The 24,211-nt window shown below is 40.2% G+C and overlaps 1 protein-coding gene across 2 annotated transcripts in view; it reads left to right on the top strand.

Moving 5' to 3' along the window:
- Window positions 1-548: 548 nt before the first annotated feature.
- The window catches only part of BRCA1 (BRCA1 DNA repair associated), a 41,263-nt gene continuing 17,600 nt past the window's right edge, over window positions 549-24,211 (top strand). The window contains exons 1-13 of one of the 2 annotated variants that reach the window (XM_067541417.1): window positions 549-680; window positions 2,772-2,871; window positions 4,209-4,262; window positions 4,609-4,689; window positions 5,232-5,320; window positions 6,320-6,465; window positions 7,518-7,623; window positions 8,615-8,660; window positions 10,820-10,830; window positions 13,184-13,318; window positions 14,688-18,134; window positions 18,996-19,081; window positions 21,231-21,405. In XM_067541417.1, the coding sequence (XP_067397518.1) occupies window positions 2,792-2,871; window positions 4,209-4,262; window positions 4,609-4,689; window positions 5,232-5,320; window positions 6,320-6,465; window positions 7,518-7,623; window positions 8,615-8,660; window positions 10,820-10,830; window positions 13,184-13,318; window positions 14,688-18,134; window positions 18,996-19,081; window positions 21,231-21,405 (4,456 nt within the window). In that variant the 5' untranslated portion in view covers window positions 549-680; window positions 2,772-2,791. Of the gene's footprint in view, window positions 681-2,771; window positions 2,872-4,208; window positions 4,263-4,608; window positions 4,690-5,231; window positions 5,321-6,319; window positions 6,466-7,517; window positions 7,624-8,614; window positions 8,661-10,819; window positions 10,831-13,175; window positions 13,319-14,687; window positions 18,135-18,995; window positions 19,082-21,230; window positions 21,406-24,211 lie in introns of those variants that run through there. The other variant, XM_067541416.1, reaches the window with a different exon arrangement.

Below are 24,211 nucleotides of genomic sequence, written 5' to 3'. Positions count from 1 at the left end.
CCACGTTCTTGGGGATCACAACAATAAACAGAAGAGGGGAGAGGGAGGCTGCATCCGGGGCAGAGCGGTTCCCACATCCTCCACTTCCGGGGTAAACTACCCGCTCCCGGCATGCATCCCCCATAGGATGCAACTACCAAAACTCCCGGCATGCACAGCGTCGGCTCCCAAAGTTCCCGTGCAGGACGTTCCCCAAACCCAACCAGAACCACAACTCCCAGCATGCCTCTCTCTATACTACAGTCCCCAGTATACTCGACTCCTCAGAGGATGTGGTGTGCGCTATGCACGCTGGGAATCGTAGTCCCTGTTGGGGCCGCATGTACCTCTTAGCCTGGGCCTGGTTCCAAACATTGCCCTGCTCGGTGAGGGAATCCGGGCCTACACGAACGCTAGGAATCGCAGGTCGCTTTCCGGCGTGACGGAATAAACAAGGCATAAACCTGTAGGTCACATGGGGCAGTGCAGCCAATCAGCTGTTCTCCTACCCTACGTAAGCCCACTTCCGGGTGCGCGCAGTCATGTGACTGGAGTGGAGCCAATAAAGGGAAACTTTTCCCCGTGTGATACAAACTCGGCTGTATGATTGGCTGTTTGGATGGGGTGGTTTCCTAGGTGATGGAAAAGGCGCGAATATGTTCAGTCCGACGGGCAACTGAGGAGTGGACGGACGGAGCGCAGTGAGTTAGGGACGAGAGGAGTGGGGGGGGCGGGGCGGGGCGGGGCGGGGGGCAATGCTTGGGATGGCGGAGAGTGAAGAAGGAATGTGTGGGGCAGGTCCGAGGGGTGTGATTGGGGTCAGTGTGGGCAGGGCCTGGGCAGTACGCCCTAATCTGCCAGGGGTTGGAGCTGGGGGGAGGGGATTGTGGGGCAGGCCTTGGGGTATAGGCTCTAAACTGGCAGGGGTGGGGCTGAGGGAGTATGTGTGGGGCAGGGTTTAGGGGTGTAGCCTCTAAAATGGCAGGGGTTGTGGCTGAGAGGGGGATTTGTCCCGCAGGGCCTGGTGGTGTAGGCTCTAAGGGGGCAGGGCTGGGGGCTGAGGGGGGGATGTGTGGGGCAGAGCTTGAGGGTGTGTAGGCTCTAAATTGGTGGGGCTGAGGAAGCATGTTTGGGGCAGGGCCTGGTAGGCCCTAAATTGGCAAGGCTTGAGGGTGGCCCTCTGCTAGTGCCACCTGCTTTTGCTGCTGAGTGCTCACTGTGACTATGAACAAATATGTTTTGTTTCTGGTCTCCAACGCACATCATTTGAACAGCCCATACTTCTTGTAAGATCTGAACTGAGTTCAGCTGATTTTGATTTGTATACTCTTGTCCTAATACATATGAAGCTAAAAGCTGATTTTATTCCTTGTGTGATCTAATAGGTTTTCTAGATTCCAAGTCTGCTATGTTAGTCAAGGGGGTATAAGATTTTTCCTTCTGCAGACACATGATGTGCATGACCACTTGCTGTACTGGAACCATCAGCAGACAGCAATAAAAGTAGTAGTATTTATGTATTTTTTCCCATTAGAAACTTTGTAGTGACCTCTCTAAAATACATTACTCTGTAGATATTTAATTTAAAAAAAAATAATTTGTAGTAGGAGGGTGCATGAGGACCCTGTTTTTGCTAATTATGGCATATACACATTGTAAGAGACAGCTCCTCCTCTGAAGAACTTATGGTCCAGATGTACAAATAATGGAGAGGACTAACAGATATAGGTGAAGATCCATTTTGTGCTTCATTGCATTTCATGTGCAGAGCAGTTATGTACATACAGGGAATCATTTCTAAAGGTTTTATGCCAGTGGCTAAAGGGACTACTCTTCTCATAAAGCTTCTCATGCTTTCTGCAAGTTACATAAAATCTTTAACCTTTCAGACATGAAATCTATGGATATTTAGCTTTTCATTAATTCTGGAAACTGTTCGTCTGCTAGGCCCCAATCCTGGAAGCAAGAGTCAGTGGAGTTTAGAATTGTGGCCCCTCACAACTAATTTACTTGTCCAGACCCTAAAAAACCATTTCCTGCTTTGACTATTACAGCCTCCTTTTCTTGATGGTCACATCATCTCTTTCTCTTCTGTCCAGAATTCAGTTGACAAAATAATTTCCTTGTTAGTTGCTATAACAGCATGTTTCCCACAACTCAGAAACTTGCCCTGCACTTCTTCACCAACTCTCTGCCTATTAAGTTCAAATTCTCATCCTTGCCTTCAAAACTATGAGATTCAGTTCATCCCTACATCTTCAGTATAGTTACTTTCATGTCCCCATCTGTTCTGTCCACCAGGGATGCCAGCTTTTGACTCCTCACACATAAAGCTCTCTGTGCTGTTTTCTTTGTTGCCTTCTGTATCTAGAAAATTCTTCTGAAATCTATTTGCTAAGGCAAGGCATCACCCTTACTGCATTCAGATTCCTCCTAAAGACACACATCTTCCCCAAAGCCTCAGAGAAATAAACTAATTCATATATTAAAAGAAAGTTTGAAGAAAAAAAAAGTTCTTCATCAAGAAGTGTACATGAGCTCACTCAGTCTCAACAGAAATACGATCCTATAACTTTACTCCACACTACTCTACCCTCTCCAGTTTGTGGTCACCTTCATATGTGATGTCAAGTCTATATTCTCAGTTGTAAACCCTTCAGAACAAAGATACGTCAAGTTCTCTGAGGAGCCTAATACACACTACTATATTAATATGTAATGTTCACATTGCAGGTAGATATGCTGAGATACTATGTGCCAGAATAAATTGCAATGACATTTCTTTTTTGTAGATTGTGTTTGGAATTGAGGAATGGACTCGTCTGTGGCTGCCATTGGAGATGTGCAAAGTGTTCTTTTGGCTATGCAAAAGAACTTGGAGTGCCCAATATGGTATGTTAAGGGAATAATCTGGATTTTATACTATGCAGTGAATTATGACATTCTTTACTAACTTGTCTTTTTTTTTTTTCTTATATTCAAACAATACTTACTCTACTTACAGTCAGAAAAACATGCAGAATAGTTGGAGCCATTTGGAAAATGAATATTTGTGGTTTTGTTAGGTCCAAGATTTCTGTATCTCAGAAAGCTTATCGAGAAAATACTTGAATATGCTCAGATCTAAGCACGAAGAGTTAAAAATAGCACCTGGATACACGCAACACACACGTTCTAACAAATCCTGCCTTTATTAACAAGGAAGCATGAACCTCTCAACTATTCCATTGGGCGGGCGGGACTGGAACTGGCTTGATCCAAATGCTGCTTGTGAGAGTGCCTGGATCCAGCCTGTTTGTCTCTACAATGTTTAAACGAAGTTCATAGTCCTTTAAAACAAGCAGAATGTTAAAATGCTAAGGGTCAGAGTTAAAGCCAGGAAATTCAGAATTCCTGATGAGTTTGAGACAGACTCTTAATTTCTAAGAACCATGTAAGTGGTAGATTTCACGTATAATAGCAAACAATTCAGGGAAGAAAGGTCTGACTTGAGTTTTAAACAAGCTTAACATCTGGGTTTTGCCCCAGTCACTGGAAATTGACTTCACCTAACTGCAGTGGACATGTTGGTGTGATCACTTCCATTGTAAAGCCCCAGTGTGGAAGGCTCTGTTTTTTGTGACTAATCAAGTGTCTTGTACTGCCTCTTCTGGAGCACTTAGGGTGTAATGATGTTAGTGCGTCTTTGGTAAATTTCTGAATCACTGTATAATTTGTTTAAAATGACAATAAATAGCGAACATCTTGAAAGTGGCAAAAACTAAAAGGTCATTGCTCAGAGAGAAAATATAATCCATGCCACAGTTATCAGGGTTTTGCTTTCAGGCTTGCCTGACACACATTTCCTACCATGTTCTGTTCCTCATATGTGTATTGAGCTCCCTAAGGGAGAACAGAGTATCTTATCTGAGGGGAGAGTATTGTCCAGTGCAACTTTCACCTACTCTGTGATGGAGGAGCTCTGAGAGGCAGTGTGGATTTGATTTTTAAAAATAACCATGTATTCGCTAAATAATAAATCAAGGAAAAATGCATATTCTAACTGAGAACCTGTAAGCCAGAGAAGCAGTAGATGGCAATATTAAAAAATACTTCTCAGATTGTATAACACTTACTAACCTATCATAGTAGTAATTATGTAATGAGCAAAAAGCTATGCTTTTCTTAATTTATATTTTTGTTGTGGTCTTTTCAAATGTATAACTGAAATATTTTTTTTCCTCTTCCAGTTTGGAGTTGATAAAAGAGCCAGTCTCAACAAAATGTGACCATATATTCTGCAGGTGAGCCTCCAAACTCCTTCAGTCCATAACGCTCTCTGTGCATACTCCTTTCTGTGCATGCTCTCTTCCATCAGTGCTAATGGAATAGATTACTTAGTAAATTAATGACTAGTTATTTCAAGAGAAGAAAATCCATTCCAAATGAGAACTAGATGCAACAATTTGCTCCATTTGGTTCAAACTCTATAATAATAATGCAGATACTCAGCTTGAAAATGACAGATTTGTACAGATATGAGGCTATCCTAGCAAAGTGGAACCTATCAAAATGGGTGCAGCTTTTTAGAAAAAACAATCCCTTCCATTAAAACATTACCAGCATGATTTTTCTTCTTTCTTTTAATAGATTCTGTATGCTTAAACTTCTCAGCAACAAGAAAAAAGGCCTAGCACAGTGTCCACTCTGTAAGACACAGGTTACCAAAAGGTAATGTACTCTGGGGACTATGGTGTTGGATAGAGAAGGAGCAGATGGAACTCTAAAACAGACTATCCTGTTTTTATGCAAACATCTTCACCAATAAGGAACACAAATTTTGAAAGAGTAGAAAAATAGGAAGAAATGCGTTCTAGCTTTTTTTCTGTGACCATCTCCAAAACAGCTGCTAGCTCAGAATCTACTCTTAGAAAACATTTGTGCTGTAAAATATGTCAGACTTCACCCTTGTTGAACCATTTCAGGCAGTTTCTATGCTAAAACTACATTAGAATAATAAAGTATAAAATTATAAGGATAACGTGTACCACCTCTTGGTTTATTCTGAAGCAAATGATTCTTTAATTACAGTAATAATGGCTAGAGCATCTTGGGGAATTGAGCCCCTTACTCCTTGGGAACAGTTCTTAGTACTGCCTCATTTTCCACATATATGGTTGTGTGCACATACCACTTAGCTCAGTTTCCAAGGGAACTATTGGTAATTTACCCATGCCTTCATCTTTGACATGCATCTGTTTTTGTTGTTTTAGAAGTCTGCAGGAAAATCCCAGATTTAAGCAACTAATTGAAGGGCTACTGGAAACTATCCATGCTTTTGAACTTGACACTGGAATCAAGTGTAGGTATTGTTTGTTGCCAGGGGCCTGCACTCCTATGGTAAACTTTTGGGCATTTGTGTCAGAATTATATGTCCGGTGCCATAGTCACTGTGTAAAACTCCATGAGATGGGTTTTTCAGAAGTGCCTAGTGATTTAAGGCTGTCTGTCATAAAGAAAGTCACTCAGGTACTTCTGAAAATCCCACCTCATGACTTCAAGGACTGTTCTGTGTGTGGAATGACTACGGTATTCAATCATATTTTCAGTGTTGCTCTGAGATACCTTTGACCTTGTGTTAGCTAATTTTAATTCTATAACCATATGTCAAAAGTCTTATTCTGCTTCCTCTCTTTCTGTTGTCCCCAACACCTCTTACTGTCTTTTTCTTCTGTTAATTATTAATATCACAGTTTAGTTAAAATAAATAATTAGCCTAATGGGACTGAATTGTGAATCACTGTAATAATTACATTTTAAATGTACACTCTCAATCATGTTGTTCTGATATGAAACTTTATCCTTTCTAGCATACCGGCCTTGATGGACTTAGATACGTATTTTTGTTCATATTTTGGAATAAGGCTCTTTTAGGGGCGGGTGGTTTGATATGCAGTAGGACAGTTCCTCTCAGGTTTTTTAATTGTTTTGTAGCACTTTAAAGTTACTAGTTTTAGGCCCTGATCTTGCAGTCTGATCCATGTGGTCATACTGATTTGCCTGGGCAGCTCAGTTTGTAAGATTGAGGCCTCACTAAATTAGTTTATAAGGAATTTCTAGTGAATCTAGGTTAGGCATAGTTCTGTAGTGTAATATGAATGCTAGTAATTTGTTGTTTGCTAGTCTTAAAATCAATAACTTTCTTTTATGGGGCTTGCAGCATTATGTACAAGATACAATTGGGGCAGACAAGCCTTCTCTTACTGTTATGATGTATTAGTGTCCAGTTGTTCATGGATATCTAATGGTCGTGGTGGAAGAAAGCTTATTTCCTTAATTTTTTTCTTCAATCTTTTTTCAGTTTTAAACAGTCAGGATTTTTCTCCAAAACCCATACAAACCAATTCTACTGAGCTCCTGTGGAAAGAAGGTTCCATCATCCATAGTAAGGGCTACAGAAACAGACAAAAAAGAATTAAAGAAAAAGAGCAAGAAAATCCTACCTTGGTAATTTTTTTTTTTTTTTTTTTTTTTTAAATATCGCCTGCATCTGGAATATCATCTGATGTCTAGTGATTTCACAGTGCAACTCTGAGTTAATTTAAATGGGCCAAAATCCTAGTATAGTGTGGTTTCCAAATGGCGATCTGATTCAAATTTGCTGGGCACAGGAAATGTTCATCTATGATCTCCCCATAGAATAACTGTCCCTAAAGAAGTTACTTGAATAAAATGGCTTCATTATCTTTTAATATCAAAGGTTATAATATATTTTAATTGTTGCTGAAATTATTGCTATGAGGTTTTTTCTACTAATGTATAATGGTGAATCCTAAATTACTAACTATTAAAAGGACATTGCAGACTTAAAAAAAAAAAAAACTATAAAAGAAAATTACTTGACATTGTAATACCCTGTAACAACCTTGAAAAATAAAAACTTCTCAAACGTTGTCTTTCCACTTACTTCACTGTGTCTCTGAGAGCTGACATTAACATGAGCTTCCGTTTGTTGGTTTTTCTACTCCTTTGCAAATGGTGATGTCAGCTAGTTGGGGGAAGAACTGGTTTTTGCAGCAGAGCTAAAAAATATAGTTTACAGCCTACATAAACACTGGCTATTGTTTAATTTTTGGTAGTAAAGTAGTGAATTTAAAGAGAATATTCTTGGCTGTTTATAATCAGAAAGACATTTCCCAACAGTTAGTAATTTTTTCTGAGCCTAATCTCATTCATAGTATCCAATAAGACACTTGTCTTATGTGCCAAATATTGAATAAAATCCTATGCTAAATGTGGCAGAACTGTAACAGCAATGTTTTGAAATGTTAAATGAATAAAAACTACATTTCTGCTTCTACACCGGAAGAATGTTTATTAATTGCAGAATACCTCTCAAATTAATTGTACATGTTAAAGTTCTGTACAGAGACTGTAGGTACAAACATTCTCCCTTGTACTCCATAACACATCTGACCATCCCACAGACAACATAATTCAGCCTCATCGGCATACTTTTGTTTTTGCAGTAACCACTTCCTCTGTACTCTTATTGGCAGGAAACTAATGCTGGTGCCCAGGTTGCAGACAACATGGTCAGGAGGAGTTCCCTCAGAAACAAAAGGCAGAAATGTGAATCTAATAAAGCAGTGTACATTGACTTTGGTAAGAGCCCCTATGTGTAAATGAACTGATCTGAGGCATAACAATGCTTGTACAGTACCTTCCACCAATGCATCACAAAGTGTTTTACAAGCAATTCTCTCTGTTTCATAACACAAGAACAAGGGGATGTTTAATTGAATTGGGTGGGAAATTCAAAACTGATAAAAAGAAATACTTTTTCAAACAATATGTAATTAACTAAGAAACTCACTGTTACAGGAAGTTTGTGAGGCTAGGAACTTAACAAGATTCAAAAAGGGATTGGATAGTTATATGCATATCAAGAATATCCAGATTTGTTAAAAATGATGATGGTAATTCAAGAAAGAATATTAAACCTTGTGCTTCAGGGCTTAGGCCAGTCTCTAACTGTTAGAGATAAGGATGAGACCTAATATTGGGAGCAGATTATCCCACATCTGCCTTCTGTCTGGTTTTGACACCTTCCTCTAAAGCAGCTGGCACTGCCCACAGTCAGAAACAAGATACTGGACTAGAGGTCTGATTCCATATGACAGTTCCTGTGTTCATAATTAATTTAAACCTGCACCAACCTTGGGAGAGAGGAATTATCTCCTTTTTACAGGTGGAGAAGCTGAGCCACAGAAGCCTAGGCAGGGATTGGAATATAGCCAGAGCTCCCAACTTCCGGTCCTATCCTTTAGATACTAGCCCAGTGCCTTCTGTATTGAGTAAAAAATTAGAAACATCAGACCTTTTCTTTCCCTAGCTGACTCTGTATAAAAAGCTTAGTACATTGTTTTGTGCTCAGGGGAACAATGTATGTGCACAGAGAAATTACACCCAGCATAAAGTGCTGGCATAATCAAGATGGATTTCACATAGTACAAGCTGAAAGAACTTAACCATGAAAAGGAACCAGGGCATAAGTGCTAGTGTGAGTACAGCACATTGAAACCATGTCAAGTGCTGGTTTTGCTTTTTGAATCATTTCAGCCAGAGTACTAACAGCTGCTTTGATTTGTTTCAGGATCTGATTCTTCTGAAGATCTTTTTAAAAAAGCAGGTGGTGGTGGGTAAGTAAAAATGTGATTAGTATTTTTCTAGTTTAGCTCATTTAATTCCTTCCAGTTGGGTCTTAGAAGATCAGATGTGCTGCAGTGCTGTCAAGAGGGAGCTCCAGCATTTCGTGGCACTTAGTCACCTTTGAGGGATTTTTCCAAATAGACGGCAATGCTGTAGTAAACATTCACAAAACATGTCTGAATACATTTACAGTTAAATCCAGTTTCTACCCACGTTTTGCACTCCCTCGACAGCTAGCATTCCGGAGAAGAAGCAATATGTGGCCCTTGCCCCCAGGAGCTCTGCTGCTTCCAGCTAGCAGCCTAGATGTTGAATGTTTCTTCTGCAATCTCCATTGTATCCAGAGCCCTGAATGAAGCAGGATGAAGGAACATATACATCAAGGATGCATCTAAAGATGCACAACAGCTCCTTCCAATAGTAAATCAAGTATGATCATGTTAAAAATGACATTTTTGCTCCCTTCATCCCCTGCATTACTGCCCTATAATACTTGGTTACTGTAGTATATAGTAAATCCATTACCATCAAAATAGATAATCCCAAGAGTATACCTCATCTCTTGTTGCTGTAAGAGCTTCGATGGATGGCCAGGTGCCTGTAGTTGTGATCAGACACAGCAAACCTGACATTTCCTTTACATTTCTACCAAGGTCTTCTTTATATCCTAACATTTTACAGCACAGTTGTGTGTTTCACTCTGGCATTTTTTACAGTAATTTCACTTGTACTGGCACCATTTTACCACCTTCTTGACATAGTAATGTTCTCTATATAGATATGCAAAGTTACTGCAACTAATAACTAGCTATTACCTGTACTTTCCCAATTTATCCAGGCTGTTAAATGTACAACACTTTTCCTTAGGAAAGTGAGTTTTCCCTTAGCGTTGTAGACCCAAGACTAAATATTCTTTTCATGTGCTGCATGCTCACTAATTTTTAACTCTTCCCTACTCCAGTACGTTTCCACATATTCTCAAAAGTGGCATAAAATGCAACTAACTTGCAGTATTTTATGTATACTGTGTATTGCAGTATAAATGATGTATACTGTTTTATTTTTTATAAAGACCCCCCCACACACTGAAACAAATACTAACTGCCTTTCAGATGAATTAAGGAACCTAATTAATAAGCCGATTAAAGAGGAAAGAACCTCAATAACTTAGACATGACCATCTGAAATTCTTAGGTGTGATGGATTGACATGGAGACTTCTTATCACAGAAACATGCAACAGCTGGAATGGAAATTATTTTTCAGTATAAGCTACATTGTTTTGGTAAAGTTGTATTTCAGTTACAACTTCAGTTCCTTTTGTAAAGTGTCTTTTTTTTTTTTTTTTTTAAAGGGAAATTGAACAAGGCAACTGTTACTTTATACTGTTGTCTTCCACTGATTATGTCATGCATTAAAACTCTGACTTCTTATTCCTCTGACACAGATTGGAACAAGAACAGAAAATAGTACAACCTGAATCCCTTCTTCATGTGACACTCCATCCCCTAACGGCTTCACTTTTTGTGGTTTATTACAATGTCACTGGAATGTTGCAATATAATTATAGCTTTGTAATTCAGTCACTACTACTTTTATTCTCCATTCATGTTAGTCATTCCCAGAAGAACAGATTTCTGTTGGGGCATTTTCTATTCCTGCTACAATGTTTGTTATAGGAAAGATGTTAAGATTTAATGCACAGCATAAATTCATCTAATGCCATGCTACTGTTTTGCTTTATTACTTGAAGCTTTCAGACATTCCATGTTTTGATTGCCTAGCCATTTTGTTCTGGTTGCAAGTTGCCAAAGCAGTAACTTGTGTTAAGAGAGAGAAAAGCAGAATTTAGTTGGCTGGCTGTTTTTCATTTGTGACCAAGTCACACAGATTAGCCACATCAGTTCATAGTGATGTTGACTGGCACAGAATGAATGTGGAATTAACATTCTCTAAAGCCCTGGTTCTTAATCTATTTACCATTGTGGGCCGCATATGCAGCTCTCTGTGTTATGTGGGCCGCATCCACACAATAGATATATTACCTGTGTGGCCCTGTGTGCTGACTGGGCCGCAGGTTGAGAATGACTGCTTTAAAGGCACCAGTTGTCCAGGAGTTTCACTCTTGCATCTTAAATCTTTTATGTGAGATTGGCAGAAAGTCCCTAGCTTTTAAATTACCTTTTTTTTAAACCTTGAGGGCAGTGAGAGTGCAGTAGAATGAGAAGTAGACAGTCTACTGGTTGTCATACTCCATTGCTCTGGATATCAAAGCTACCCTCCAAATGTTCCTGTCACTTTCAGTTGCATAGGAGCCAGAGCTTCTAGAATGAACAGCCAATTCAAGAGCGAGTTATGTCTGATGGCATCATGTGATCAGTGGATGTTTATACTCCCTGCATTTTTCAGTGATATGATGGATATTTGCAGTTTGACACGTGCCTCATCCATCTCTTAAATCACCTAGTTGTGGTGGTAGTTCTGTTCCTATCATTCACTTCATGGGATCCTGAATTACGTAGAGCAGCACTTTACTCATGTATGATGTCAGTGACATGGTATCATAGTTACTACATTCTATTATATCCCCATTCTTTGGTAAGGGCAGAAAGATTCCCTTGGTCCAGTTGTCCAGCCAATTTTTAGTCATCCATACATCATTGCAAATTTTCCACATGAGATCTATACTGTGGATATCAACTGTACCAACCAATTTTTAGCAATTCTGCTGGTATGTTATCCACTCATGGTGCTTTCCTAGGCTTAATTTTCATGATAGCACACATTGCTTCCTCTCAGGTTTTATGGCTTTGGTTCTGTATTCTCTTCTGTGCCATCATGTATAGTAAGTGTCTCTGATGAGGCATACAGATTGGCACAGTAATCTCTCCACTTGCATTTGATATCATCATTTTCAATAAGAACTCTGCCATCATAATCTTTTATTATGGTTGGTCATGGGGAAAAGTTATTAGTAAGAAGTCTGACTACTGTGAATGTAGCTTTTGTGATATTACTGTTTTTATAATTCTCAAGTTTCTTGCATTTTGCCCTGTTATGGTCATTCTTATGACAAGAATGAATACACTGTGTCAGACCAATGGTCCATTTAGCCCAGTATTCCAACAGTGAGCAATGCCAGATGTTTCAAAAGGAATGAACATAATGGCAGTTATCAAGTGTTGTATCCCCTGTCGTCCAGTCCCAGCATCTGGCAGTCTCATCTAGTCTCCCTTCGAATCTATCTGCTCAACTCCTTGTATTTTCTACTGCATTCTTCAGTCTCCCTACCACTCTTTAGCTCTGCGCTGTTTTTGCCAGCTCAGACACCTTCTCCATTAACTGTAGTGCCATCTGACACTGACTTTTCAGAATGTGTGGTTTGGCAGCTTTGAGCATGATAGTTTTCATTTTATTCCAGAGCTCATTCAGGTTGTTCTCTTTCACCTGTGACAATGATTCAGACCCATTCTTTGCGGAAGTCATGTAGTTTTTGTTGATTTTGGACAGGTCCAGATGGGGTGGACTGCTGAACATCTTAAGTTTTAATTTTGTTTGAGCCTAACAGTTTATGGTCTGACCCACTGTCTGCACTCTGGAAAATCTTTGTCCATTGGATGCTTGACCTTCAGTGTCCCTGTATCATTACTTAGGCAATTTGGATCTTTGTCACACCTCCATATCTATAAATGTCTAGGATGTTGTGTGAAGATGATGATGTTTGTAATGACCAGATGATTAGAACAGCAGAATTTGAATAAAAATCTTCCTCTCTCATTTTGTAAACCCAGATCATTGTTTCCCATTACTTCTTTAAGAGATTACAGCTCCAACTTTCTCATTCATGTCTCCAGTTACAAGGGTGATGTCTTTACTTAGTTTGAAGAGACACTCATTGAAACACCATGTATAGAACTCATCAGTCGCATTGTCATCAGCTGCTGTTGTAGGGACGTGAACCTATATGATCGACATTAACTGGCTTATCTCGAAGGCAAATTGTAAGGATTCTGTTGCTGCCTGGACTATGTCCAAATACATACTTTGATGTCTCCTTGGATAAGATAAATGTAACCACTTTTTCTCTTACTTTTGCAGAGCCTGAGTAGTACATGACATACCAATCCATCATCATGAAATGGCCCCTGCCATTCCATTGCAGCCCTGAGAGTCCACATATTTTTATCTTGCATCTTTCCAATTCTTCATTCACAATGGCAAGCTTCCCTTCATACACACTTTTCATGTTCCGTGTTTCTATTCTGATGAGTAATTTATGAAGGTTCATATATAGGTTATAAAGGGCTACCCAGACTCCAAGAGGAGCTGGGTTGGGTGAGAGTGAATCCTGTAAAATGATGAGAGCACTGCTAATTACCTGGTAAAAAAAATCTTTGTTTGCTTTTAGGTATAAAATAGTATTTTCTGATTATATCAAACCATTATTGCACTTGTGACTACATGGATTTTCTTTTTGTCTTCCACTCTGTTGGGAAGGATAGTGGAAGACAAAGAGTCATTTCATACTCCACCTCAAAAAGGAGAGCTTGAGGAAGAACTAAAGTATGCTGAGAAGGAAAGTGAGAGTCCATACAACATGTGGCCTGTCAAGACAGGTGCAGGAAAAATACTCTCATCAGATATCTTAGGTATGTGTGATATTTTTGAGCTAGATAGTACTTGTGGACGGTAAGGAAGTTTGAAATTAGAGTATTAATTTTGGGTTCCTATAAATAAAAGCTTTCATTTCCATGGTTAGGTAATGTGCACTCTCAGTACTGTACCTAATTCATTTGTATTGATAACTATACATTCTCTAGCCAAAGTTATCAGACCATCTGTTTATATATTAGACACACTAAAATGTTAAGCATTTCGTTGTATTTTGTATCAGACAGTTAAATATTTGCTAATAAGTCTATCTTTGTGCATGGAAACTGAGAAAAATGAACTTGTTTAAAGTGCAAAACAAATTATTCTCTGCATGTTCTTATATCACCCTCATCACTATAGTATCTAAGTGCCTTCCAGTAGTGAATTAAACATCATGGTGAACATATGTCACAGATGGTTCAGTGTTTCTCCTATCTGCTCCGCATAGGGAGAATTATGTGTGCAGTGGAGACTATTGGTAGGGTTTTGTTTCTGTTTTTAAATTAGAGAAGACTAGTTGAAAAAGTGTGCCATGCACTTGAAGTGGAAGATGGTGAGGTTTGTGATGGCCCTTAGCTCCTTTTGGGAGTTTATTCCATGGTCTCAGATCAGCCCATGAGAAAGCTCTGCCTCCTGCACAGACGAGCATTACCCTTATGGAAAAGAGTTCTGTTTTGCCAGGGGAACAGAGTACTCGACCACAGTCCTCATCCTGGAGCTTTAGTCATCTTTTAGGTGTCTTGGTCCCAGGCCATTGAGCACCTTGAAGATAAGGATGGAGATCTTGAACTTGATTCAATCTAGACACTTCAGAGAAATTTCAGGAGGAGGTTCTTTCATGACTGTATAATCAAACTACTCACAAGCAGTTCTGCCCTTCTTTTGCTGGTGAACTTCCTTTTAGTTCCAGGTATTGAAACAAAGTCTGCTTTTTTTAACTCGCATACTTTTTGTCATAATTATATCTCTAAAATGTTTTGAAGGATTGGCAAGTGAAAGACTCATTGTAGTGTAAATGGAATGACATTGCATAGAATAGACATAACTGGTTAATGTGCCTAGCTAAAAATGCAGAAAAATGAATGACTTAGTGTTAATTAGCAGCTGAAGATCAGGGAATAGGACCGTGTAGTGGGAGTAACAAAAACTCGTGGAAAAATGAGAGACGAGCTAGCTCTGGAATAACTAAACAGAAGATATCTAGTGAGACTGGTAGTTAGGGTTTTTTATCCATAACCAGTTTTTATTAATAAAATTAATGTTCCCTGTATTTGCAAACAAAATATTAGTAGTTAAGCATTTCATTATGCTTGTGTATACAATCCCTGAGGTGATTAACAGCTTATAAATCTTGTGTATCTTCAGGTGAATGTGGCTTCTCAGAAGAAGACCGCAAAGGCACTTGGAACAGCACTGATGATTTCAAGGCTGCTCAAGTGAATTTGGCTGAGGATCATTTAATGGAGAGCCATGGCATTTCTGCTTCAAACTTACAGGCAGAGCAGTGTGACAGAACAGCCAACACTAGTTCTTTACTGAACAAGGACACAAGTTTATTCCACAGTTCGGAAGAAATGGATGCTGGGGAAACTCAATTCAGTAGTAAAAACACAGAGTCTGGCTTAGCACACAGCCCAGAAAACGAATTGGATAAGAGCAAGAAGACAGGTGATGTGCAGCATACAGGAACTGTAGAAACATGTCAACCTGAGAGTAACTCTCTGCATGAAAGAGAATCTGCTTTGAAGAATCTGTTGCAGCCCAAGACTCTTCACGGCAATCCTTTGACTCAAGTTTCTGGGAAAAGACTGAAGAGAAGCATTCAAAAAGTCAATGAGTGGTTTTCTAAAAGCAATGAAATGCTCTCTTCTAGTTCCTCTCAGGATGCTGTTTGTGGGACAGCTGACACAGAAGATGGAGATTCATATTTATCAGATAGAGATTCCTGTATTTCAGAGAAGACTGACTTGATGCTAAACTGCATGGAAGTTGTGGTGGGATGTGAAAACGATAGGAGTTTATCAAAATCAACTGTGCATAATATTGAAGATAAAATATTTGGGAAAACTTATAAAAGAGATAGGAAGTCAAATCCCCCTGTCTACATGAGAGAGATGCCAGAGAGTCCAAACGTGGAAGATGTTACTGCTGATGTGAATATCTCAAGTAATTCCAGAACAAATAAATTCAAACGGAAAAGAAAGACTGCCTCTGATTTGCAACCTGAGGACTTCATCAAGAAAAGAGAAGAAAAGGATCTAAACAAGCACTCTGAAGATGCTAAGCCATGCCTTGTTGGTAGAAATGCTGGAAGGAAAAAAGATGGTGAAGCTTCCACGGTTGTTAATGGGGGTCCCATGGGTGTGGAAAATGGGGACAATCTATCAGCAGAACTCCCCCTCAGAGAGGGGGAATCCAAATTAAAAAATGATCCTGAGAAAGGAACTTGCAGCAGCACTGCTAGAAAGCCAGCCCAGAATACTTGTGACCGAAAGAGTACTAACAAAATAAGAAGCTCACTAACAAAAAGAAGCAGACATTCAGCTAGGCCCATGTGTGCTCTGCAGCTGGTAGTGGATAGAAACTCAAGTTGCCCTGATCAGACTGAGCTGCAGATTGATAGTTACCCAAGCAGTGAAGAGCCAAGAAAAGTTGATTCTGAACAGAGACGAGTCAGACGCAGCAGGAGGCTTCAGTTACTGACTGAAAAAATAACAAAAGAAACCATGAGAAGGGATGAGCCAAATGAAAAAGTAAGAAAGCATGCCGGTGAAAGCGAAGATTCCTCCTCTGGATTACAGAGGAATGTATTGGTCCATGTCTCTGAATGCAAAGACCCTGAGGACCAGCAGGATGTACTGAACCATAACACACCTCCATCAGACACCAATCTGAAGGGCAATGACGTGGAAGCAGACGAAACACACCCTAATCCTGAAAATTGTTCTGATGGCATGCAAACTGGAAAAGGGCTCTTATATGTTGAAATACCAGTGGAGGATTTAAATGCTTGTTCTGTTGTCCCTGATACAGATTCTCAAGATGGTGAAAATCAAGGCAGCCATTTGCTCTTGCAGCCTCATTCCACCAATGTGGAGCAAGTTGCCTGCCCAGTGCAGAATTTGTCTGAGAATAATCAGTGTGCAGCAATCGAGCCCAAGAAGAGTGAGTTGTATGCTTGTTCATCCAAGGGGAATAGAGATTGCACAGAAAATTACTTGGAAAGGTTCAGAAATCAAAAGTCAGATGAAGCTAAAATCGTTTCAGAGTTGAACACAGAAACTGAAGATAGTGAACTAGATACACAGTACCTCCGAAATATGTTCAGACATTCAAAAAGACTGTCATTTAACCTTCATCCTAGTCCAGTGAAGGAATTTGTGGCAGAAAGTACTGCTTCTGAAACGCTAACAAAGTCAAGTGCCAGCCATGTAGAATATAGGCATAACAATAGAGACTTAAAAAATGAATCTCCACATGTTCAAAAAACAGTGGGCCTGGATGAGGTTTGTGAGAGAAAAGAGCCTAAAACATGTGAATCTGCTAAAGGTATTTCTGGGCATAGTCCAGGAACTCGCTTGTCCACATTTGGCATCACTGGAAATGTTAGTGACCATGTCAAGAACATTTCACAAGTTCCAGATCAAGTGCAGTTATTGTCACCAACAAGAGCAGCCGCTGCCAATATTAAGAGTAGGAGCAGACTGCAAAAACGAAGACAGCCAAATAAAAAGAGAATTTCATCTGAAGGGGTAATAGAAAGTCAATTAAATCTGAACCTAAACAAAAGTAGTAGAAGCCTAGGTGACCGGAGTAATCTAGAAGAGAGAATTTTCCAAAGAATTGAATCAAGCCTAATGAAAGAAACGAGCTTAGGTTCAGGAAGCAATCAAGGAGTCAAAGCTGAAGTAGCTGAAAACAAAGGGCCAATATTAAATTTACAGCCCCAGTCAATGCTGGTCTATCCTGTTGTTTGTCAACAAAGCCCTGCTAGATTTAATTGCAAAGTAACTGAAAAGAATGGTAGTGAAGAGGAATGCAAACAAGTAAAGAGTGATCAAGAGCAAGTAACCCAAATTGCCAGCATAGGTGTGCCTGACTGCTTAATTTCAGAGGAGACTTTGGAACAACCCATTGAAGATACTAGTGGCTTTCCATTGCTGTCTGAGACCCATGGTGACTTATTGTGCTCTGCTGATGACATTAAGGAGAACACAAGCATTTGTGAAATGGATAGGAAAGAAGTTTCTGCTGTATTTGTTAAAACAGGTGAGAATGCCTTGTTAAGAGAACTGGACAGTGGCAGCTGTAGTTCTAAGTCTCAAAAGTTTGTTTGGGAACCCAGAAGACTGGCACAGAAACTGCAGTACTCTGAGGAGGATTCTAGTGAAGATGAACTACCATGCTTTCAGGCATTAATATTTGGCAAATCAGCAAGCACACCATCTCAGCCTACAAAACAGATCATGTCTACAGTCAGGTCTTCAGCAACTTCCCCAGCAGAGAGCAGTGGCAATAATAAAGCTGTACAGAAAACACCTGGAGTCCTCTTAAGAGATGCATGTGTTGCTCTAAGCCAAGAGTCGGTATGCTCGGTTAGCTTATTTTCTTCCCAGTCCAGCATGTCAGAAGATTCAAACAATAAACCACAAGAGTTGAAGAAGCCCATAATTCTAGCTCCTGGTTCCAAAGAAATAAGAAGTTTCAATGGATGCAAAGAAGCTAGTCAAAATGGTAATGAAGACCTGGAAGGAAGAAAAACTGATTTAGAAGATGAATACCACGGAGACCAGAATGTGGAACCAAATTTAGGTGCAAAGCAAGATATCCTTGTTCCAATTTATTATTTTTATTACCATAGTACTTAGGAGTCCCATTACACTAGGTGCCATACAAACCGAACAAAAAGACGGTCCTTGCCGCAAAAGCTTACAATCTAAGTAATGTGCAGTCAAATGAGAAGTATATAAATAATTTACTTTTCTAAATTTTTGTTTCCATAAAGTTAAATTCTCATAGTAATTCTTAGAGCAGAGTGGAAATGACTAAAATAGAGCTTGGAATTAATTTGGCCCCAACTCCTGTTAACTAAAGGGCTGAATTTCATATGAGAATTTGATACCTGGATTCATTAACAAAGCTTCAGTGTTGGTTCTAAGGTAGTTTTCCCAGAAAAAATGTTCATTGAAAGGAAGTCGATATCTTTTGCTCTTCAGCTCTACATTATGTACTGTTATAGGAGAAGTTTTAAATTCACAGACTAATTAGATTTTTTTCTAAAATAACTTGCATAAGCTACTCTTAGGACACAGACATAAGGTAAAGTTTTCAAAAGCTCTTAAGTTCCCTTGATATTAAGTGAGACTCAGGGTGGGTATGAATAGGGTCCTAAGTACTACAGTAATACAAATGAATAATAATTTTCAAAAGTGCCTAAGTGACTTAAGACTCCTCTGTTACTTAGATGCTTTAGAAGATACTCCATTAGGGCTTATGTGCCTAAGTCACTTCCAAAACTGGGACTTTTGCTCCTAAGTCATTTAGGTGCCTTTGAAAATGTCACCCTTAATCTTTTCATTGTGAGCAGCAGTAATGGTTCCTGTGGCGAGTGAGAGAAGTTGCTGTTGTTAACAGTACTTTTTTACATATGAATCATAGCTTCTGTTTTTCAAGGTGAAGCATCTGGATATGAAAGTGAAGCCAGTCACCCAGGAGATTCATCTGGACTGCCCTCTCAGAGTGAGATTCTTACCACACAGGTACGCAAGTTCATGCACCGAGCTCTCTAATTGCTTAATGCACTTTCCAGATATGATTGGATAGTGTAAAATCTAGGAATTAGACAGTTGTGAAAATGATGGGGCCACCATCGCTGGAAGCCCCAGAACTACAGAAAGGCTGCTATGAGTTTCAGTTACTAAACTATCCAGAATTGCAGAGCTGTTTTAATGCTGATATTTGTCAGATTTTGCTTTATGCATAAACACATTCTACTGTAGGTTGTTCACCATATAGCATTGATTTTTTGATGTTTAATTGTGGGTGGTGTCTGTAACTTCCTTTCTGCACTCAATTAGTGCTGGAAACTTGTGCTCCCTACACCCAAAGTTTGCATTGGTAGGAATTGATATTGGATTTATGGTAAAAAGACTTTTACAATTAATACCCTGGTTAACTCTATTATTATCTGATTCTAGTCCTCTCTAGGGAAAGAGGTACTGGATTGCTATGATGATTAATTAGAAGCACAAAGTCTTTGCCTTTTTGGTCCCTGATTCCAGACCAGACCATGTTGAAAGAGTGGCCTGGGTCATATATACCGGCTGGTTGACCTCAGTCCAGTTTCTAGCGGACAAGTCTCCACACACAACTTCCATTTGGCCTTTTGTCACTCCCTGTTGGCTGTCTCAGTAGAGAGTCCAAGGAAGAATAAACTTCACCTTTCTACTGTGTGGGTGGCCCTTCCATGTTCAAATCTGAGTGTGCTGCACCACTGCAAGTCATGGTTCGTACTGGTGTAGCACAGCTATGCTATGGGCTTGTAATGGTGCAAGTTCACTGGTGACTGAGGCCCGGGCTATACTACAGTTATGTCAACGCAAGGCAGCTTACACTGACATAACCATAGAAGTGTCTATATAGTAAATTTTGCTTCTGTGACATAATTGCCCCGTTACACCAACTTAATAATTCCACTTCTGCAGAGATGTGCGGTCAATGTTGATGTAATTAGGTAGATACAGTGTCGGTGTAGATGCTACATTGCTTACATCGACTTACTGGCTTTCAGAAGTCATCCCACAGTGACAGTACAATTGATACAACCGTTCCTGATGAGGACGTGCATCACCGACGGAAGGAGCAAAGTGTAGACATGCATAAGCTATGTAATTACTGCAGTATCTGTATGCTGACGTAAGTTAGGTCAACTTCATTTAATAGTAGAGACATGCCCTGAAAATCCCAGTGCAGACATGCCCTAAGAGCTTTGGGCTGGGCTTGGTGGTGAAAGAGTTGTTCTTATTCTCATTTCTAGCTTGGTCAGTGGTGCAATAACCAGAAATTTCCACATGGTGGCAATGGGGGTACTGGCAAAGTAATATTCACTGTTATAGTAACCATCTCTGTCAAGCTTGGAAAACTGTTTGTTTATAAAAGCATCCTCTGAAGCCATGTATTCTGTGTGATGAGAAGGTAAATGGCATGTTTTTAGTGTAGGGCACAGCAATTTTCAAGGATCAGAGGCAGCATTAATAAGTGTAGGGATGAAATATTTTTTCCTATTTGAAAACAGCTGTTGGGGATGCTAGTTATAGTGGAGAGCGAACATACATTTTAATAGCGGCTCTGTACTACCAGTTTCTAAATAAAGTGGCCTATTAACACTTCATGTACTAGGTTTGGTATGCCTGGAATTCATAGAAGAGGGACCTTTTCCACTGCTGAATGAATAGCATGTGCAATCTAGGACCAATTCCAGGGGCATCCAAGGGCCACTTTCCTAGACATGTGTTGTCTTGGGGCATTCAACTGGTTAAGATGATTGGAAGGAAAATGTAGTAATCTATCATTTTAAATTGTGTAAATCTTTCTATGGGAGCCAACTCCTGTATTTGCTGCTCACAATGAGGTTCTGATAACTTGGAGTCTATTTCAAAATGTTTTGCACTTGCAAAGTGAATGTATATTTTTTTTCTTCTGCCATGGTTTGTTTTTACAATAAAAACTCTCAGTAATTTCCCAACCATCCAGTATGTAAATGAATTTGACTCAGTATGTTGAGTTAGAATGGTTCTGCTGTGGTTCCATTCACAAGTATTTGTTACAGAAATGAATTCTTACTGTCTAGCAATCGAGCTGACTCCTTGTGGCACAATGTAGGTTTTTTTTTTGTTTGTTTTTTTGCAGCAGAGGGATGCCATGCAAAACAACTTAAAAAAACTTCAACAGGAGATGGCTGTTCTTGAGGCTGTACTGGAGCAGCATGGAAGCCAGGGCTTTGAATTCCCACCCTCACCCAGTGAACTGCCTCATTCCATACTGGAGGGAACACTCACAGGGGATCAGATGAAACCAGCAAAAGGTAACAGAACATTAATGAAAATTATTTCTAACTTTTATTCCAAACAACTCGCTGAGAATCTCATGGTTTATTTTTTCCCCAAGAGCTGATGTGTTGGGTTGAGCTGGCTTAATCTTAATATAATTTTTCTTAAACTCAGTTATTCAGTAAAATGCACAGGATATAGTGGTGGCTTTTTTGTACTAATATGATTTATACAATAAAATTCATAGGCTAAAAAACACTCTTTTCTTTTCCTGATCTCCTAAAACTACCCTTGAAATATTTTCAAAAAGAAATTGGGTAGGCCTGGCTTGGCAGGATGGATCCATACCGCTTGTTTTGTGGGCATTCATTCCAGTCTGACTGTCTTCTGTTCCCTGCATGGATGGGGCTGTGAGAGCTGCTGAATACCTGAGTGGTCTCCACCTTCTCTTACTCAAGTAGAAATTGTCCTTTGGCAAAGTAGAATGAAGTTGATCTCAATATCTCTTGGCTGTGGGAGATGATGTAGGACCGAGCCAGACTACTGACAGGCCGAGAGGGAGGAAGAGGATGTTTTATAGTGGAGTGCAAATTCTCTGGACAGAATGTGAACAAAGTCCCTGCTTGGGGACTGCAAAGAAGAGCACAGATTCTGAGAAGTATTTAAATTATCATGGGGAAACTTACTCTATTAATAATATGCTGAGGATAGTGTGAGGCCCGCTGCATGTGTGTATTGAGGAAAGGGCTTTATTTAGGCTTTTGAATATATTACAAAGAAATTCATAGATCTTTAAGACCAGAAGGAACCGTTGTTATCATCTAGTCTGACCTCCTGTATAACACAGGCCAGAGAATATCCTCTAGCATTTCCTACATTGAGCACAGTAGCTTGTAGTTGAAGTAGCCCACTTTTTCTTAACAAAAAAAAGAGAGAGAGAGAGACATCCAATCCTCATTTGAAGACTTCAAGATATGGTCCAGAAGTGGTTTTCATCACCGCTACAGTCAAGTGGCACAAAACAACCTACGTTTCCTGATCATTCTTTTGGTTGGTGTTGCTAGTACACAATGTGCTGAGTAGGTCTTTGGTCTTGTACCCACCATAGTCTTTCTAAGAACTGAAGTTTCTTGTCAATGAAGTATGCTATGGCTATCCCATAGCTCTGCTGCATATGTGTTAATAAGTTAGTTTTTTTATCATGCAAGAGTTCATGCATGAAACGTGAGAGAGTCTGTTGCCGTGGTTAGTGGTTTAAAATATATTTCCATCAACATATATTTTGTGACTGTTTCTTGGTTAGTTCCTCTCTAGATAATAAAGCCCATGCTCCTCTTGCAGTAAGGAGCACACTGCTCCTATATGGTGCATTTTCTTTGACTCCAACTAATTGCTGACTCAGTTCTAACGTTTAGCTCAGTGGTTCCCAACTTTTTTGGCTAGAGAGCCACAGATATCATTGTTACAACCCTGAAGGGCCACCAGTCTCCCCCAGCAGCCTTCCTCCCATCCCCCCACTGCAGCCAGACAGAAGGAGTTCAGCAATGAGGCTGCCTCCCTCCTCATTGATTTCCCGTCCCCCTGGATGCAGCAGGGAAACTGCACATGTCCTGTAGCCCCATCCACTCCCCCTGGGACCCTGGGCAGTGGCTCCCTTCTGCAGCCAGGGGGATGAGAGATCAGGGACGCCAGTGCCTAGGGATCAGACAGAGCACTTTTGCCGTGCTCCCTATTACAGCCAGAGGCATGGGAGCGCTGATCTCCCATCCCCTTGGCTGCAGCAAGGAGCCCGCACCTGTCTTTTAGCCCCACAGCAACATGCTCTCCCTGGGTCCTTAGGCAGCGGCTCCCTTCTGCAGCCAGTGGATGGGGAGTGGCGGATCACTTTGAAAGCCCCTGCAGGCCACTTTTGGCCCGTAGGCCACAGGTTGGGAACCACTGGTTTAGCTCCTTATACACTGGGATTTTGAGACCTAACTCTAGAATATCTATGCAATATTCTGTCTCTGCATCATCTAGGCCTTGACATATGTAAATAAATTATTTCTATGTAGCTCACGTCTTAAAGGCTTTGGGCCTTTAGCTAAGATGAACGCGAGCTATAGACTTTTAATGGAGGGGAGATGAGCATAGGGTGGCTGAAGCCAAGATGATGTTCCTTTAATGCCTGGAGTGTACTACTGCAGTTTTTTGTGTTTTTATTCTTCCTTCCCACCTGTGCTAATAGGGGAAGGGCATTTAGCATTGTTAGGTTTATGTTGTGTTTAAGGGGTCCTTTGCTCATATACAAGGGACAAACTCACCTAAGAACCAAATTTCTGATATTTGTTTTCTCTTACTTTTGTAATCAGTTGCAGCTGAGTTACTAAACTGAAAACAAAAATAGTTTTTTGTTCAGTTTGTTTACATTGTGGATCAGACAGAGCTCTGGGCAGAGTCAGTCAATGGACAATTTCATTTCCTAGTTTCATACTCTAGTACAATGATCTCACTTTTATGTACTGTTCCACAAGCCGGTGTGCATGCTCTTTTGCAGTCTTTCTGTGAACTCGTAACTGAACAGCGTGCTTGCCTCCCACAGGGCTGGAAAAGACAGTGGGCATATAGCTCTCTCCCCTGTGTATCATGTTCCTTGGAGAAACTGTTACTGAGGCCACGCCAGGGAAACGGGGCTGTCCCACAGTTGTGCTGCAAGCAGCTCAGATCCATGGGCAGAGCAGGCCACTGGGTTTAATAAGTTGAAATTGTTCAACTTACCCTGCATTCATCTTCACTCATTGTGAATGAACACCCTGGACATTTGCAGAGGGGAGATTGCAGGTGACCAAATGAAGCCAGAGA

The sequence above is a fragment of the Emydura macquarii genome, unplaced genomic scaffold, assembly GCF_026122565.2.
Source record: "Emydura macquarii macquarii isolate MOO-44397 ecotype Brisbane River unplaced genomic scaffold, CSIRO-AGI_Emac_v2 contig_629, whole genome shotgun sequence".
Taxonomy (NCBI): domain Eukaryota; kingdom Metazoa; phylum Chordata; order Testudines; family Chelidae; genus Emydura; species Emydura macquarii.
Note: the sequence above shows the minus strand (reverse complement) of the source record. Positions and strands in the feature narration are given on the sequence as shown.